Raw genomic sequence first — 18668 nt, 5'->3', positions numbered from 1 at the left:
TTTGGTCCTTGGGCTATAGTTTGTCAGCCTCTGATATAGATATATATAAATAGGTAAAGATGTATGTATTTGTTCACATAAATGAACATAAACATACACACATATGTTTTATAGCTCTGTCTGCTGAGAGGGCCTAGAAGCAATGAATACACCTACAGCTCAGGTCTTGGTTTCAAAATACATTCACAAAGTATTGCTTAGAGAAAAGTCTGAGTCCAGAACTGGGAAAGAGAAAAGGTAAGCCTGGGATATTATGTGCTAAAAAGTAAGAAATTGCTCAAAGATTGAAGAAGACATGCCATTAGGCTACAGGAGCCAGCTAGGATTCCTGCTGGCCAACACTGAAACAACTTGACTATTAAATGGGGATAGTAACAGACTCCAGTCCCCTCAAAAAAACAACAACACAGTAATCCCTGAGTACAGATTGATTTAAAAATGAATACTTTTAGAGAAACTCTATCTTACAGTAAAACTAGAGGCCCAATGCACAGATTCTGCACCAGTAGGGTCCCTTGACCTGGCCTGTGGAGATTGGGCCAAAACCAGCAGTCCGACATCAGCAGTCTGACATACCCCTAGGGGTCCGGAGTGCAAGAGAGCACTCTGCAAAGTTGCTGTCACTCAGCAGCTCCTGCATTGAGTCTCTGCCCCACATGGTCAGTGTGCGTCATAGCTCATGGCCAGTCGGCCAGTCGCTTAGGCTTTTATATATATAGATGCCAGGCCAACTAATAAACATAGAAGGAATGATGGAATTTAGAAAATCACCACCTGGCAGCCAACTTAGTAATAACTAATTTAGGCAAGAATCATCTGGGTGCTAAAACTAGTGGGTAAATGCTGGTTGAAAAACAGGAATTTTTTGTACTCTCAAAATATTGTTCCACAGCCCTAACCGGTTTGGCTCAGTGGATAGAGCGTCAGCCTGCGGACTCAAGGGTCCCAGGTTCGATTCCAGTCAAGGACATGTACCTTGGTTGCGGGCACATCCCCAGTAGGGAGTGTGCAGGAGGCAGCTAATCGATGTTTCTCTCTCATCGATGTTTCTAACTCTCTATCCCTCTACCTTCCTCTCTGTAAAAAATCAATAAAATATATTTTTAAAAAATATTCTGTTCTTAAAGTTATAAGCTTTAAAAAATATATATTGTTCCACAAGATACTAAATTACTTATTAATAAATACAAAATACCTTTTAATTAACTTTCCCTGGAGAAACCTGGCAGATGACATCTTAGTCAAGTTATAAGAGTTAACATTACCAGTAATGGAATAAATGACATGCAGGGAGAAGAACAGAGTATCACTTCTGCCTTATTCCTGCTAAAAAATGCACAGCCTGAATCTAATCATGCGGAAAACAGACAAACTGAAGTATATTCTACAATGTAATTGTCCTATACTCTTAAAAAAATGTCATGGTCTGGAAATACAAGGATAGATAAATGGTTCTAAATTAAAGGTGGCTAAAGAGACATGACCAATAAATGCAATCCTTGATCCTGCATTGGATGCTGAACCGATAAAGGATTATTGGAACAACTGATGGAATGGGAATGGGGCCTGGGGATTAGATGGTAGTACTATGTCAGTTTCCTAGTTTTTGATGGTTGTACTGTTGTTATTGAGATAAGTGCTATTTTTTAGGGAATCCAAACAGAAATATTAAAGGGTACTGGGGCATCTTCTATGCAACTTGGAATAAGGCAAATCTGATACAATTTTTAAATTGAGTTGTCTGGGAAAACAGTATGTGGGAGTCCTTTGCGCTCTTCTCGCAACTTTTCTGTAAGTTTAAAATTATGTCAAAAAGAAATAAACTTCTAAAGTTATAGAAATTAAAACCATTTATACTGGCCTAAGAAGATAAACTGGTAAGTAGGACAGACTGAGAGTTCAGAAAATGATTTGTGCATTTATGAAATTTAGTATTTGCTTGTCATGATATTGAAGGCAGTGGAGAAACTGTAGATTGTTCAAAAATGATGTTGGGACTACAGGGTAACCATTGGCGGGAAAATGAAAATAAAATAATCACCCATAATACACTAGATTCTAACTGAATCAAAAACTTAATAAGGAAAAAATATAATATTAAAAGAAATTGTTTTTTATATTTATACCCTTGTTTTGGAGGCTTTTTTTAGAATACCTCCCAAGGTCAAAAACATAAAGACAAGATTGAAAGGTAATACTTCATAAAAAATTAAAACTTCTTACAAGCAAAAGACACTATACTATTAACATAGTTTAAAAAGCAAATTTAGAAAACAATATATGATGGGTAAAAATATTAAAATATAAGCAAGTATATAAAAGTACCATTGACATATCTATAAACAAATATAACATTAAAGAGCTTTTAAATCAACAAGGAATTAATGTTCTAGAAGACAAAACAGGCATTGAAAATTAACTTGTTTGCAATGCAAAAAATACAAATAGCTAGTAAGTAAAAGAGGCTTATAATAACTAAAAATCAAAGAAGTGCAAATTCAAACAAGGAGATAGACTTCATCACCAGATTAGCAAAGAATGTAGCAAAGGTGTGTCCCAGTGTTGGCCAAGCATACAGTGGCACGACCTCTCTAGAAGGCAGTCTGACGTACCAAATATAAAATGTAGTCTTTAAGCCCAGAGATTCACATTATTAGAAATAATCCTGATGAGTGTACAAATATAGGAACACTTACTCTGCAGTGCTCTTTGTGATAATAATAAATTAACCTAGATGTCCATCAGGAGACTGGTTAAATGCACATATCACAGTATATAAAATGGAACATTCAACTGTTTAAAAAGATGATATAGATCAGTGGTTCTCAACCTTCCTAATACCGCGACCCTTTAATACAGTTCCTCATGTTGTGGTGACCCCCCAATTTCACTGTTACAAATTGAACATAATTAAAGCATAGTGATTAATCACAAAAACAATATGTAATTACATATGTGTTTTCCGATGGTCTTAGACGACTCCTGTGAAAAGGTCGTTCGACCCCCAAAGGGGTCGCGACCCACAGGTTGAGAACCGCTGATATAGATCTTATATATTCTTTCATTGAAAGATGTCCATAACTGTATTTTAAAGATAGCAAAGTATAATCCCATTTAAGTTTTTTAAAAAGTCACATTATTTGTTAGTATATTTTTTAAGTCTAAAATGAGATAAATGAGACATGAAAACTTAACGTTGATCTTTGGTAAATTATGGGATTACTACTTATCTTATTAATATCTATATTGGCCCTAACCGGTTTGGCTCAGTAGATAGAGCGTCGGCCTGCGGTCTAAAAGGTCCCAGGTTCGATTCCAGTCAAGGGCATGTACCTTGGTTGCACGCACATCCCCAGTACGAGGTGTGCTGGAGGCAGCTGATCGATATTTCTAACTCTCTATCCCTCTCCCTTCTTCTCTGTAAAAAATCAATAAAATATATTAAAAAAATATATATATCTATATTGGGTGAAGTTTTTATACTACACTGTTTTTTCCCATAAAAGTGACTAATGCCCTAACCGGTTTGGCTCAGTGGATAGAGCGTCAGCCTGCGGACTCAAGGGTCTCAGGTTCGATTCCGGTCAAAGGCATGTTGTATCTTGGTTGCAGGCACATGCCCAGTGGGGATTGTGCAGGAGGCAGCTGATCGATGTTTCTCTCTCATCGATGTTTCTAACTCTCTATCCCTCTCCCTTCCTCTCTGTAAAAAATCAATAAAATATATATTTTTTTAAAAAGTGACTAATGCCTTTTGGAGGAAAGAAATCAGGGTATTAATATAAATGTAAAAATAACTTTTTAATAATATGTATGTGGCCCTAGCTGGTTTGGCTTAGTGGATGGAGCGTCGGCCTGCAGACTAGAGGGTCTCAGGTTCCATTCCAGTCAAGGGCACATGCCTGGGCTGCAGGCTTGATCCCCAGTAGGAGGCGTGCAGGAGGCAGCCAATCAATGATTCGCTCTCATCATTGATGTTTCTCTCTCTCCCCCTCCCTTCCTCTCTGAAATCAATAAAAATATATTTAAAAATAATAATAATATGGTGTGTTTGTAAATGATCAAGTGAAGGTGCAGAAAAACGTGGGAGGAAATCCTCCCACTGCTACAAATTGGCAGTGATGACAGGGATGAACCAATAAAAAGTCCACAGGAGAAAACAGTTACTGTCAGCCTGGCACCCAGCTCTGACCACCCGAGGTTCCATATTGCTTTGGAACATTTCCCTGGGTACAATGCAGTTCCCAGACTTTTATGTCACTATAAAAAGAGTCAGTGGGCCGAAACCGGTTTGGCTCAGTGGATAGAGCGTCGGCCTGTGGACTGAAATGTCCCAGGTTCGATTCCGGTCAAGGGCATGTACCTGGGTTGTGGGCATATCCCCAGTGGGAGATGTGCAGGAGGCAGCTGATCGATGTTTCTCTCTCATCGATGTTTCTAACTCTCTCTCTCTCCCTTCCTCTCTGTAAAATATCAATAAAATATATTTAAAAAAAAAAAAAGAGTCAGTGGAGGTCACAAAATGGCAGTAACTAGAGGTACAGTGACCACATATTCCTAACCAGAAGTCTGGACCCACAGTTTGACAAATGGGAGTACACAAAGAGAGCCAACGGGCAGTATTAAAACTGTCTTTCTCTTAATCCTGGCTAAACTTGGGGAGTTTCTCTTCTCCGCCCCCCCCCCCCCCCCCGCCATGAAAACAATAGGGTGATTCCCTAGGGGAGTCTCTACTTCAGCTGAGGAAATATACTTCACAAGGGAGAGAGAAGAGAGCCCAGTGCTCACACTTAGTACATAAAAAATGAATCCCCCACTGCAGCCTACATAATAGCATAACCGACATAAAGTAACAACATAAAAGGACACATCTTCAGAATGCACAATGGATTAAAAGAATTACCTACCAGAGTTCTAAGAATGGTCTTAACTGACAGAAAGTGTCTGGCTGTATCAATTAAAATTCCTCTATGAGGAAACCTTGGAGAATCACTAATGGTGGATTCATTGATGGTGAACTGTAAGACAAAATAAATTTTGACTTATTTTCAGAAATTTCTCTTGACATGAGCTCAAAAAAGACTACATCTATCTATGCAAGTATTGGATACAATATATTAATTTAGAGCCAAAAAAAAAGTGTGAAATTTACATTTACCAGCTAACATAAATATTTGGGGAGAAGAAATCTTCAAGAGGTAATAAATAGTTAAAAAGCTTGCATTTTTCTTGTAGTAATCTGTCTATCCAAAAATGTTAACATATGATAATCATACTTACAGTCCCATATGCATCTTGATATATTAACTGGCTAAAGGTCTCTAAACCTAGGGAAAGTAAAATTTATAATTTATTGCATAATTTACAAAATAACAAATTGAAATAATAAAAGTTATATTATCCAAACACAGAACCATGACCAGGTAAAGCAAATAAAATTAAATACAGGGTGTCCCAAAACATGTATACAAACTTTACAGCTGCTAGTTCAATTTATGTTTCTTTATTTTCAGCCAGGCTAAGCTTTGAACAAAGGAAATTCATCCTAAAATGCTACTGAAAGTTTGAAAATCCAGTTGAAGCACAAATAAGGCCTTTATAGTTATTCAAAGTGTGTATACATTTTGGGGGGGACACAATATACACACTTTAACAGATGATAACTCACTGAATTTTCATTCCTTTTCAGGTTTAACTGATTTGAAATAATGGACAAAGCCAGACTAAACTTTGAACAAAGAAAATTTATCCACTAGACTTTTTTATGGGGCTACATAAAAGATAACATTTACGGCACAAAAACAGCAACAGTGGACGAACTGAGGGCACACAAATAACAAACGAAATAATTCTTGATTATTTGCGATTCCAATGCTTTGCATTATCAGCAGTGCCTGGACCAGAACGGTCATGTTTGAAAACAGGCATTGACCAAAAACATTATTCTTTACTGTAGATTCCTTTAAATTTTGAAAATGAACTGTATGTTAATAAACACTTTATAATCATTCAACATGTGTATACATTTTGGGGACACCCTGTATATAGTGTTATACCTTTACCCTCTACATATTTTCTAAAATCAAAGCTCAATTTTTTAAAAAAATCCTGTTGCTATAAATAAAGATGTTTTCTTTCATTGTTCCCATAGCCTGTTTTGTCTGAATGATAGACACAGAAAAGAATAGTAATTTAATAAAACAAAATGCCAATTTCATAATAAATTTTTAGCATTATGAGTAAGAGGTATGATAAAATATAGACACTTTAGAATGTACCTAAACTTAAAAAGAGCAAAAAGGCCCAAAAACCAGCATAAAACTAAAAAGTCGCAACTTATACCTGACACTAGGAGGACCGACCCGCCAGTTAAGCTCTGTGTGTCAGCAGAAACTGCCTGCAGCCAGCAGAAGCTCATAACAGCCTTGCCCCCCATTCAGTGGGGGTGGACTTTTTTCTCGGACTCAGCCCGCCTGCACCCTGGCGCTTGAATTAAAATTTCTTTTGATAAATTTCGGCCTCATGTCATAGGTGCTCGACCTTGGCCCACTCAGAACCTTTCAGCTACCAAGTATGGCATGGCAAAATCGATGATTAGCAATTTTAAAGCATAAAGAGGCCATCAAGAGTGCTGATGTTGCTAAGGGCATGAAAGTGCTCATGAAACAGTGAGAAACAGCGATTGAGAAAGGTTAAAATGGAATCATTTAGGGGTCTGGAATGGATTAATTCCATTTACATTATTTGTAATGGGAAAAAATGATTCAGTTTTCGAACAAATAGCTTCTCAAACAGCCTTCCAGAACAAATTAAGTTCAAGAACCAAAGTTCAACTACATATATATATATATACACACACACACACATATATACACACACACACACACACACTAGAGGCCCGGCGCACAAAAATTTGTGCACTCGGGGGGGAGGGGGGTCCCTTAGCCTGGCCTGTGCCCTCTCGCAGTCTGGGACCCCTCGGGAGATAACGACCTGCTGGCTTAGGCCTGCTCCTGGGTGGCAGAGGGCAGGCCCAATCCCTAGGTGCAGCCCCTGGTTGGGCTCAGAGCAGGGCCGACTGGGGAGTTGGAGCGCCGCCCCGTCATGCACAGAGCAGGGCGGATCGGGAGGTTGCAGCGCCACCCCCTGTCATGCACAGAGCAGGGCCCATCAGGGGGTTGGGGCGCTGCCCCCTGTCATGCACAGAGCAGGGCACATCAGGGGGGTTGGGGCTCCGTACCCTGTCACGCACAGAGCAGGGCCCATCAGGGGGTTGAGGATCTCCCCCCCGTCACTCATAGAGTAGGGCCGATAGGGGAGTTGGGGCACCGCCCCCAGTCACACACAGAGCAGGGCAGATCAGGGCGTTGGGGCGCAGCCCTCTATCACCCACAGAGCAGGGCCGATCAGGGGGTTGGGGTGCCGCCACTGTCACACTCAGGGCAGGGCCGATGGGGAGGTTATGGCTCTACCCTGTCACACACAGAGCAGGGCCGATCAGGGGGTTGGGGCGCCTTTCCCTGTCATGAACAGAGCAGGGCGGATACGGAAGTTGTGGCCCTGCCCCCTGTCACACAGAGCCGCAGGGCAATCAGGGGGTTTGGGCGCTGCCCCCTGTCATGCTGATCCCGGTGCTGGGAGGCATATTACCCTTTTACTATATAGGACAGAGGCCTGGTGCGTGGGTGGGGCTGGCTAGTTTGCCCTGAAGGGTGTCCTGGATCAGGGTGGGGGTCCCCACTGGGGTGCCTGGCCAGCCTGGGTGAGGGGATGATGGCTGTTTGCAGCTGGTCACACACCCTTCAGGGTGGGGGTCCCCACTGGGGTGCCTGGCCAGTCTGGGTGAGGGGCTGAGGACTGTTTTCAAGCTGGCAGGTGACTGAAGCTCCCAACTGCTCCTTTTTTTCTTTTTCTTTTTTTATTCTGGGCCAGCCTTAGCTCTGGCTCCAGTTCTGAGGCCTCTGCTGCTGAAAGCAGGTATCTGGTTTGTTTGGGTTCTATAATATCGAAACACTGTATCAACTCCAGCTCTGAGATCCTGGCTGCTGAAAGCGGGTTTCTGGGGTTTTGTTTAGCTTCTATATTTGTTACAATGTTTCAAACTGCAGGCTCAGAGGCCCGCAGTGGCAGGCGGGGAACGTTGGAGTCCTCCGTCACTGAAGCAAGCAAGCCTCATGTTAGCTTCCAGCTGCCTGGCTGCCGGCCGCCATCTTGGCTGGCAGTTAATTTGCATATCTCGCTGATTAGCCAATGGGAAGGGTAGCGGTCGTACGCTAATTACCATGTTTCTCTTTTATTAAATAGGATGATATTCAGTGGTTCTCAACCTTCCTAATGCCGTGACCCTTTAATACAGTTCCTCATGTTGTGGTGACCCCCAATTTCACTGTTACAAATTGAACATAATTAAAGCATAGTGATTAATCACAAAAACAATATGTCATTATATATGTGTTTTCCGATGGTCTTAGGCGACCCCTGTGAGAGGGTCACGACCCACAGGTTGAAAACCGCTGATCTAGATGGTAATGATTGCAGTTACATTTATAGTAAGTATATATTGATCTATTTATGTTCTATTTTGAAATAATATGATCATGCCATTTTTATTATGACTATAAAACATGATGATTATTTGATTATTTATATGTGATTATTGTATTTGAGATAATGCTCAACCTGAGTCAAACCCAAAGCTGCCTTTATTTTTAAGTCCTGTAACTTTGGTTGGTTAGCTCACGTTAAAGAAAATGATCCTTTTTAAAACTTACTATTTGGGCCCAGCCTGTGTGGCTCCTGGTGTGTGCTAGTGACTCTTCCTTACCATGTTTTCTCACAAGACCCTCAGAATCAAGTGATTCCTGGCCAAGAGAGAGAAGCAGCACTGTCCCATTCCCCAGGGCATTCAGATAAAAATTGGTAGTAAGATCAGATATGACTCCCAAGAGAAGACACTGGAGAAGAACCCGGCTGAGCTATAAGGACTCTCACGTGAGATGGCACATGTATTCATGCTGTGTCAGAATCTTTAGCATCGTACCATATCAAGTTGAAAACATCACCACTATATGAACAGTTGGACATATTTTTATCGGGAATATGGTTTTCTCTTTGTATGCTACTGTACTAGTAGGTTGGTTCAGTAATAAATATATGAGAACTTTTATTTTAGTAAACAACCAAAAATAAATAAAATCGGAGGGGAAAGGCAGCAAGAAGTGACAGTGAAACAAAGTCCCCTAATCAGATCAGGTTGGGGCCATGTATAACCCTGGAACATTCCAGCTCTGATAGCATCAATGAATTACAGCACTGCATGTAATAATCCTCAAGCTTTTTTAAAAGGTCAAATTGAAATCACTTTGGAAATATTCAACAAGCCATTCTGTCAAGTGTCTAAGGAAGCAAAGTTCTGCTGTGCTTACTTTCCCAAAGCACCAACAGAAAATCTTTCTTTACTGGAAAGTAACAATGAAACGACAGAGATCTTACCTCGTAATACTCCCCAGACTCTGTTGGCCTTGAGCAAAGCCACGGGTTCTTTTACAACTAAAGAATCTGTATTAGGAATTAAAAAACAAGTGTATTAATCCCTCAAAGACACACAATAAACTTTCTAAACAAGTAACTGGTATTTCTAACCAATCTTTTCTCCTGAGCTCCAGACCTGTTTCTCCAGCTGCCTCCCATACATCGTCACTTAGATGTCTCCTAGATTCCTTTGACGCCACATGCCCCAAACTGAACTCTTCCCTCGGTCCTGCTCCACACACTCCACCAGCCTGTCTCCTCTGCTCTTCAGCTCCGAGTCACAGCACCCCCTTCGCCAGCTGAGTTGTTCAGGTCGGGATCTTCGGTGTTATCTCCATGATTCCTCATTTTTCCCTCCAGGAGAGTTATTACCTCCAACTGCCCGTCAACCGAGTAGGGTTTATGGTTAAGCTGAGACTTTGTCAAAAGTGCAAACGTTCCTCAATACCCATAATTCCTTTGTGCAGCCTCTGGTATCACTCAAATCTTCCACTCCCCACAAGACCAGACGTATCTCTACTCTTTTCCTTCTCCTTCTGTGCTTCTCTGCTTGCCCTGCACCGACCTTTCCCAAATAACACCCTAAATCTGCCTTAAGACTCACTTCCTAACTAACGTTAGCTCAATTCAGCTTTGTTCCACACAATAAAAAGCTCACACTCATCTAGGGGCTCCAACTGGCTGCTACTAGGCCTGGGGGTGGGGGGCGGGGGGCCTAAATCTTTCAGTCCTTGAAATCATACTCTGCCAAGGTGGCCCCAATGGTCATCATAGTTTTTACAGTTTGGGGTGGGGCCCCCACAGGTAAAGCAAAGCACCAGACAGCACAGAAAACTAACGGGTGACTGATGCAAACAGTAAAGAACTCCAGGGCTGCAGGCTAATGACTCAATATTTATCTGGGCTACATCCTCACCCTCCGCCTCCTCCACCACCACATCCAGACAAAGACGAGACGGTGGGCTGCAGGTACGGAAAGAGGCTTATCACAGCCAGTAATCATGTGGCCCTTTCAGGTGACGGTCTTCGGACAAGGTAGCCTTTTCTATCGGAAGACCAAGTGATGAGTTCGCTCAAGTCCAAGCTCAGTACAGTACCACTATTATGACTACAGTCTAATCTCGATTCCTCTCCAGCTATATCAAGTTATACCTAGAGCTCACAGTTCCATTGGTCACTGTGTTAAAAAACAAACATGTTTTGCCATGTTATGGATAGTTTGAGATCTCCCAGAAATAGCACAGTCATCTAAAAACATCATCATGTTGCATGTACTTGATGCCAATTATTTTCCAATAAACTGAGGACTGGCTGATACTAAAAAGGATTTTGATTCAACTCAATGCAAAAACCACAATTATAAAGCAGGAGAAACTGTTTTCTAAATGAACACATAAGCTACAGAATTTCAATATTTATTTCAAAACCAAAATTTAGTTTTAACAATGATTACCTCCCTGATTTGAAATGGGAGGGGCATCTTTGACTCTTCAGTTATCCCTTTCTGTACTTTTAAAAAATGTATGTTTTTATTGATTTTTTGGGGAGATGGAGGGAGAAACATTGATCAGTTGCCTCCCCTACACACCCCGACTGGGGACTGAATCCGAAACCTGGCCATGTGCTCTAACCGGAATCAAACCAATAACCTTTTGGTGCACAGGATGACGCTCAACCAAAAGAGCCACACTAGCCACGGCCCTTTCCTGTACTTTTGCACTTTTGTTTTAAAGGGCGTACATACAAAGAACATCAATATATTCTCCTTTAAAAACTCTGAAATGTTATAGGTCTCCTTTGAGATGCCCACTCAACCCCCTCTATTGTCCTCAGAAGAAACATCAGGCTTTTCATAGGCATTTTAATACCTACAACATGAAAATACAGGATTGCTCTGTGTGTGTTCCTACTGACACATAAACACACAAGTAAACTGTATCAAACACCCCTGATATATGTAAATATTTCTCTACAGTAGAAACTAGTCCACTTCTGTTTCTGAGGGGGTGCAGTGTTTACTAGGAGAGAATGCCGTAACACCTGTCACTTCCTTTGACATTTCCTTACACTGGAACAACCGCTGATAACTTATTTCCGTTTGTGTGTGTTACTTTTATCATCATCATCAACTTGTTTAGACTTAAAACTAGTTTATCCTTTCATGAGGAAATTTCATAACCAGCTTGTCTCAAGAAACTCCCTTTTCAGAATCAAAAGGGTTTGCAAAACTGAATGGAAGATAAGCTGTAACTCTCCAGTCTCTATTTTCTGGAATGTATGTCCTTGTATTACTAACAATCAGCAAAGATTCCTTGATAATTTAATGACCATTTCTATCTTCTTCAGATTGCAAAACCTAATTCATATATAGTGTCTGAGTGCTGACTGTTAAATGAAATCACATGGCTAATGTTGGCAAATTACCCTGTTTCTCTTCCAAGAACGGCTGCAGCATTGAAGAGAAAGGTATTAAGAAATCTCATCTATACCACGAGGATGGGACCGTCTAAGGACAGAGGAGTCACTCTTTTCTCATATACAGTATCCTTTCTATTTTTATACCCAGCTCACCAGTCTGCTCTCTCTGCACTAATCTGTGTCACCCACGTCCTCAATATTGCTCCTCTTTGATTCCTTGATATAATTCCACACTATTCCCATTCAGCACACCCTACGGGAAAGGCCTGCACAATTGCTTCTAAAACAATTACGGAAAAGCCATAGAGAATATTTTAGGCAACAAAAAAATAACGTAGCTAGCCCTAGACAGTTTGGTTCAATGGATAGTGTCAGCCCGCGGACTGAAGGGTCTCAGGTTCTGATTCTGGTCCAGGGCACATACCTCAGTTGAGACTTGATCCCGGGCCCTGGTCGGGGCTCCTGTGGGAGGCAACCAATCAATATGTCTCTCTCACATTGATTTTTCTCTCTCTCTCTCTATTCCCCTCCCTTCCATTCTCTCTAAAAAATCAATGGAAAAATATCCTTGGGTGAGGATTAACAACATGATTTTTAAAAAATCATGTAGCTACATATTGATTATATTATTGAGCAAAGGAAATACCTCCCCTCTCCCAGAGTTCTGCATTATCTTTGTGTCAAATTATATTATAAATAGAGATCATGAATATAAGCATAGATCTGTCTTCAAAATAAAAGTTATGAAATTACATGTCCAAAAATAAGGGATTAACCAAGTTAGTTATGGCACATCCAGTAACAAGACATTACTTAGCCATTAAAAATGGTGTCTCAGAAATAGAAAAACATTTAGTAAAATACATGTTTATAATGTTATATAAAAAAAAGCAAAATACAAAAATCACATGTACAAAATCCATTTTCGTATCATTAGCATGTTTATGTATTTGTAAAATGTTTAACTGCTTTTTTACAAAATTTGAAATAACAGTGGTAAACTGAGTGCTGGAGTTATGCTGGATTTATTTCCTCCATTTACAGCACTTTTATCAGATTTTAATGGTAATTTTAAAAATAGGAATTATAAGTGCACTAACCAATAACTCACAATAGTTCATGGCATGAAGACTGCTTTTGGCACTTAAATCTGTAACAGCTTTAAAAACACATTCACATTACACAGGTACTCACAGGACTCATCTGAAGAAATACTGGGATACATTTCACATTCTGAGTCGCGGACAACTGAGACGAGAAGTTGCTGTATGTCCGCTTTAACGTGAAATTTAGCAGGGAGGTGATACAACAGGTGGTCTCCAAAAATATAGTTATGATATCTGTGTGAGAAATAAATTCAAACAAACTGTAAACCACTGAAGCTTTAAATACATATGTGGTAGCAGACATTGTCATTGACCCCTCAAATCCACGCTACTCCTTATTAGTCCAAGTACAGCAGGGGTGGGGAAACTTTTTTCTGCCAAAGGCCATTTGGATATTTATAACACCATTCTCAGGCCACACAAAATTACCAACTTAAAAATTAGCCTGCTATATTTGGACAAACATTTAATTAACTCACCTATAATGCCTTGGCAGGGCCAGACCAAACAGCTTCGAGGGCCTTAGATGGCCAGCGGGCCAGATGTTCCCCACCCCTGAACTAGAGGCCCTCACCCCAAACTGCACATTGGAATCATCGAGGAAGCTTTTTGAAAATACTGATGTCCAGACCTTCAGAATCAGGGTCTTGGGAGAGTAGGATCCAGGCATGGGAATTTGCAGAGTTCCCCACACTCCCAGGTGACTCATGTGAAGTCCCCAATAAGAGCCAATAATCAAACCAGTAATGGTAATCCAAACTCTGGCATGAACAAGCCAGTTCTGACCAGTAATGGGGTGGGGAGGAGGTATAGTAGGAAGTTTCCTCTCCTCTGTGAGCCACAAGAAAAAAACTTTGTATGTGATACCTGGACCAGTTGCACCCACACTAAAGACAGCAGAGCAGAGGTGGAAAGAATACTGATTTCCTAAGGATCCTGGTGGGCCAGTTAGCTGTGCCTGAAATCCTCCCTGCCTCTGGACTTCCTGATGTGTGAGATAATAGGCTTTCTTCTTGCTAAGCCAGACTGAGTCAGGGTTCTGTTATCATCCAACAAAAGTATGCAAATACATAAACCTCCAAGAAACATTGCCAGACCACAGAATTCTCACTAGGGCCTTGAAAATGTAACATATGCTATTACTAAGTATCAGAGAAAGAGGATATTAAATAAACACTTAACTATGATAAAAGATTAGATTGTTTAAGTATTTGTTGTGGCTTTTTTTTTTTAAGGGCATCTCGCTTTTTAAAAAAAATGCTTCTGTTGATTTCAGAGAGATGAAGGGAGTAGATAGAAACAGCATGATGAGAGAGAATCATCCATGGACTGCCTCCTGCACGGCCCCGACTGGGGATTGAGCATGAAACCTGGGCATGTGCCCTGACCAGGGATCGAACCAGCAACCTTTTGGTGAATGGGATGACACCCAACCAACTGAGCCACACTGGCCAGGGCTAAATATTATATAGGTGTTGATAAGCCAGAAGGCTGTGTATGCTATCTATGTGTAAGAATGTCTTGTGTTTTTCAAAAGTGAGGAGAGGCAGGAAAGTTCCGATGAATTTGGAAGTGTATGGAAGGTAACCAGTGCGAAGGGAATGGAGAAGGCGCTGAGGGCCCTTTTCATAGAAAGGCTTGGACAGATTCAAAAGGAAACTGAGATCACTGATCTATACTTAAAAATGGTTAAAATGGTAATCTTATGTATATTTTACCAAATTAGGTGTTGGCTTGTCCCAGATAAGGAAAATACTGGCCCTGGGTATTAAAACTCTAGCAGCAAACTCAGAGGGCTCAGAAGCAGTGGTATCCAAGGTATAGGCATACCTCATTTTTGTGCTTCACAGTTTTTTTGGTTTGTTTGTTTTTTACAAATTGAAGGCATACACATTACAACTCATTTTATTGCAAGGCTGGCTTTATTTCTGTGGCTGGAACTGAACCCACAGTATCTCTGAGATGTGCCTGTATGTGGGTTAATCCAGCCTTTTAGGAACTGAGAGTGAAGCTATTTGTTCATTTAAAAAATGACTAGGCCTGGCCGGTGGTGCTCAATGGTTTTGCATCAACCTATGAAGCAGGAAGTAAGGGTTCCATTCCTGGTCAGGGTTCAATTCACAATCAGGGCACATGCCGGGGTTGCAAACTCGATCCCCAGTGGGGGGCATGCAGGAGGCAGCCAATCAATAATTCTCTCTCATTGTTGATGTTTCTATCTCTCCCTCTCTCTTCCTCTCTGAAATCAATAAAAAAAAATATATCTTTAAAAAACAACTAGCATGTGACGGACCTGGTTCCAGAAGCTGAGCAAGCACCAAGCTCTCTGCTGGCAGACTGCTCCAAAGCAGAGTCTGTTACAGAAGTCGGGCTTGCAGAGACAGGAGCCACGGGATTCTGAACAATCTGGGGCCAGGCTGTGTGTGTTCCCGACGGCTGGAAGCTCTGGATCACTTCCTCTAAATCTTTCCAACCCATCATGCTTTTCCTCTGAAATAGACACTGCCCCTCCTGAGTTCCTAGAACGCTCACCTGAATGCTTGCAAGTCTTAGCCACAGGGCTGTTTTACAAGCTGCTTCCTAACAAGGCAGGGTATAATTAACAGCTGCTTCACACCCAGGGCACGATGAGTTAGGCAAACTCCTGGGCTGCCTCTGAATGCCAAGCCTTGTTTTTACACCATCACACAGCTGATTCAAGTCCGGGTTACCTCACCATTGCTGACTTGTCACCCATGCTTTCTTGCATGCTCACCTCACTTCAGCCTATCACCAAGTTCTTGTTTGACTAGTGGTATGGCCCAGAGGAAACTCCAACCTTAAAAACCAAGTCCCAAAGCCAGTATGAGGATGTGTGCCCAGCTGTGATCTTCCTTTAGATGACCTTCAGGTTCTTTTCCCTTCTCAATACCCCCAAGGCAACCAACCACCTGGTTTTTACCTCTTCACCTGGTCTCTAGCCACTATGACCGTAAAGGCTCATTAGGGTGTGCCTAGAATGAAGGTAACAATACCATCCAGTTGTACGAAACTGAAGGAGAGAATGAGGCCCCTCTGCTATCAGCCTCTGGGGCCAGCAGGTGTTCTTAAGCTAGTTTTGCGTTTTTCCACCAACTGTTTGGTGTCCTGCCGGTACAATTCGGCTACAATACCCACTGGAAACAGACACAAAATGCGGGGGGGGCGGTGGGGGGCGGGAGACAGTAGCTAGAGCATCTGGTTACAACCCTTCAGGGCACTAACTCACCTACACCCCACCCCCCACCACCCCCCCACCCCCGCAGTGAGGAGACAGCATTCGGCATGAACCATCTCCCCAAATGCAATCTGCTTTGTGTGCTGTTAGCAAAGCTAGGCTGTGGGCGGCCTCCCCTTTACACCATTCACCCGGCCTGGGAGCTGCTAAAGGAGGACGCGGCAGCTGGGAGCACGTGACAGCTGCTGAGAAACAAAAAGTCAGATGCCGCGGCGGGCTGACCAAAGTCATTAGGTGAGAACATCAAGCGTCTTGGAACAGGGCTTTGGGAAAGGAAGGGAAAGGAAGGGAAGGGAAGGGGTGTACTAGGCAGTGCGCTCCCACCTAAGCGCTTTCCGCCATCCCAACTGTTACCAGACTGGGGGTGGCTGGGGAGCCGCCTATAAATAACAACCAACTTTGAGGAACCCGGGTCCCCAGGCTTTAAGCACTCCTCTTCCTCTTGAACTTTCCTCTCACCCTCTCCCCGCCTCCATCCACCCTTTCATTCCCTCCGAGGGGAACATGGCCACAGACTCTGGGCAACCTGCTCCACTGAGGGTCCCACCCGCGAACCAGGGTCCCCGGGCACCAGGCTGACCCGGCGAAGGCAGGGGGGTGGGGAAGCGCTTGGGCGTCGTTCCGGTTCCGAGCTGGCTCTGCACCTGCTAGACTTTGGTCAAGTCTCACCGGCTCGGAGACCGTTTCTTCGTCTGTGAAATGGGGACAAGAGCGCCTTCGGGGCTCGGCGCCTGTGCAGGTGCTGAGAGGCGCCCGTGTCCCCCCGCCCGCGCCCAGCACCGCGCCCCAAGGTGGCGCGCACGGTCCCGGGCGCCCCGGCCGCTGGGCGCGGGGCAGGGGCACTCACCGCCGAAAGGCCTCCTGCAGGATGGTGCAGGAGGAGCTGGCCTTGGAAGAGGGGTCGCTGGCGATGTGGAAGTCGTCGGGGGAGAGGTGCAGCACGCGCGGGGCCATCTGCACCGACAGCGGCAGGGGCCACAGCGCCGGACCCCGCGTGGCGAAGGCGCGGGGGACCTGCGCCGCCAGCAGCGCCAGCGCCGCCAGCAGCCCGGGCAGCCTCGGAAGCGCCAGCCCGCACAGCTCCATGACGCTCGGCAGATCTCCCCGGGGCCCGCCGGGCTCGGCCCCAGCCGCACCTTAAGCCCGGCCCAGCCCCGAGGAGGAAGCGCGGCGCGGGCGTCACCGGGTCAGCTGACCGCGCGCCCCGCCCCGATCCCGCCCCCGGGAGTGGGACCCGGGAGGCCGCCGCCCGCACTCCACCTCCTCGCAGCCGGAGCCCGGACCCTGCGCCTGAGGTCAGGTCCTCCCTGAACCTGCAGCGCCCAAGCCGCGATCACCCCCCGCCCCGGGAACCCCACCGCGAGCAGCAGGTCCCTGCGGCGGTGCTTTCATGTGCTTGTTCATAAGCCCAGGCTCTGCCATACGCATTCAGCTTTCATTAAAGCCTCCCACCAGAACTCCCCAGGGCAGCGTTTTGAACAGGTGGGAGGCTGAAAACGATGCCGAAGGTATTCCGGGAGAGAGTATCATGGGGGTGAGGATAGAAGACTTTCTAAAACTTCAGAAGGACACCGTGGACCAAGTTAATAGGCAGGTGATACAAAGAAGGAATATACTTATAATGAGGGACTCATATTGTCAGTATAATTTTCAAAAAAAGTTATGACCATGACTCTATTACAGAACAGAATGAAAATGTGTCAAATATTTTATTCAACTCATTAATTGGGCAGTTATTATAGTGATGCCTGGTTTAAAGGTGATTTAATAAAGCAAAATAGTTTTAAAATTGGGTAGTTTCATAGTGACTCAGCCCTATGTGTCTGAAACTGGGCACTCCCATCCCCACTCCAGAAAAAAAGAAATTGTTTATAATAAATTCCCAAGAGCAAGGTAAGTATGTATTTCAGACAGGTCTCTATCCTATATAATAAAAGGGTAATATGCAAATTGATCCTAACCAGGAACGACTGGTCGCTATGGCATGCACTGACCACCAGGGGGCAGATGCTCAACACAGGAGCTGCCCTCTGGTGGTCAGTGCACTCCCATCAGGGAGCTCCGCTCAGCCACAAACTGGGCTGAGGGCTGCAAGTGCAGCAGTGGTGGTGGGAGCCTCTCCAGCCTCCACAGCAGCACTAAGGAGCGCTAAGAATGCAGACTGTTGAACATTCCCTGAGGGCTCCTGGGCTGGAATGTCTGACTGCCAGCTTAGGCCCACTCCATGGGAGATCGGGCCAAGAACAGCAGGTGGACATCCCCAGAGGGGTCCTGGACTGTAAGAGAGGCACAGGCCAGGCTGAGGGACCGCCCTCTCCCCCCCCCCCACCCCCCAAGTGCATGAATTTGCATGCACT

General features: G+C 43.8%; 2 protein-coding genes across 2 annotated transcripts in view; one reads left to right on the top strand and one right to left on the bottom strand.

The window, feature by feature from the left end:
• The window catches only part of GFM2 (GTP dependent ribosome recycling factor mitochondrial 2), a 56920-nt gene extending 50773 nt beyond the window's left edge, over positions 1-6147 (top strand). The window contains exon 22 of the transcript XR_013995923.1: positions 5690-6147. The gene's annotated coding sequence lies outside the window, so the exon portion shown is untranslated. The remainder of the gene's footprint in view (positions 1-5689) is intronic.
• HEXB (hexosaminidase subunit beta) overlaps positions 1-17467 on the bottom strand; it is a 29030-nt gene extending 11563 nt beyond the window's left edge. Inside the window, exons 1-5 of the mRNA XM_081089753.1 lie at positions 17159-17467; positions 13144-13289; positions 9493-9558; positions 5281-5327; positions 4908-5018 (exon numbers count right to left, since the gene is read on the bottom strand). Of these exons, the coding sequence (XP_080945879.1) occupies positions 4908-5018; positions 5281-5327; positions 9493-9558; positions 13144-13289; positions 17159-17397 (609 nt within the window). The 5' untranslated portion in view covers positions 17398-17467. The remainder of the gene's footprint in view (positions 1-4907; positions 5019-5280; positions 5328-9492; positions 9559-13143; positions 13290-17158) is intronic.
• Between the last annotated feature and the right edge of the window lie 1201 nt (positions 17468-18668).

Source organism: Myotis nattereri (assembly GCF_964212035.1).
Source record: "Myotis nattereri genome assembly, chromosome: 4".
Lineage (NCBI taxonomy): Eukaryota > Metazoa > Chordata > Mammalia > Chiroptera > Vespertilionidae > Myotis > Myotis nattereri.
Note: the sequence above shows the minus strand (reverse complement) of the source record. Positions and strands in the feature narration are given on the sequence as shown.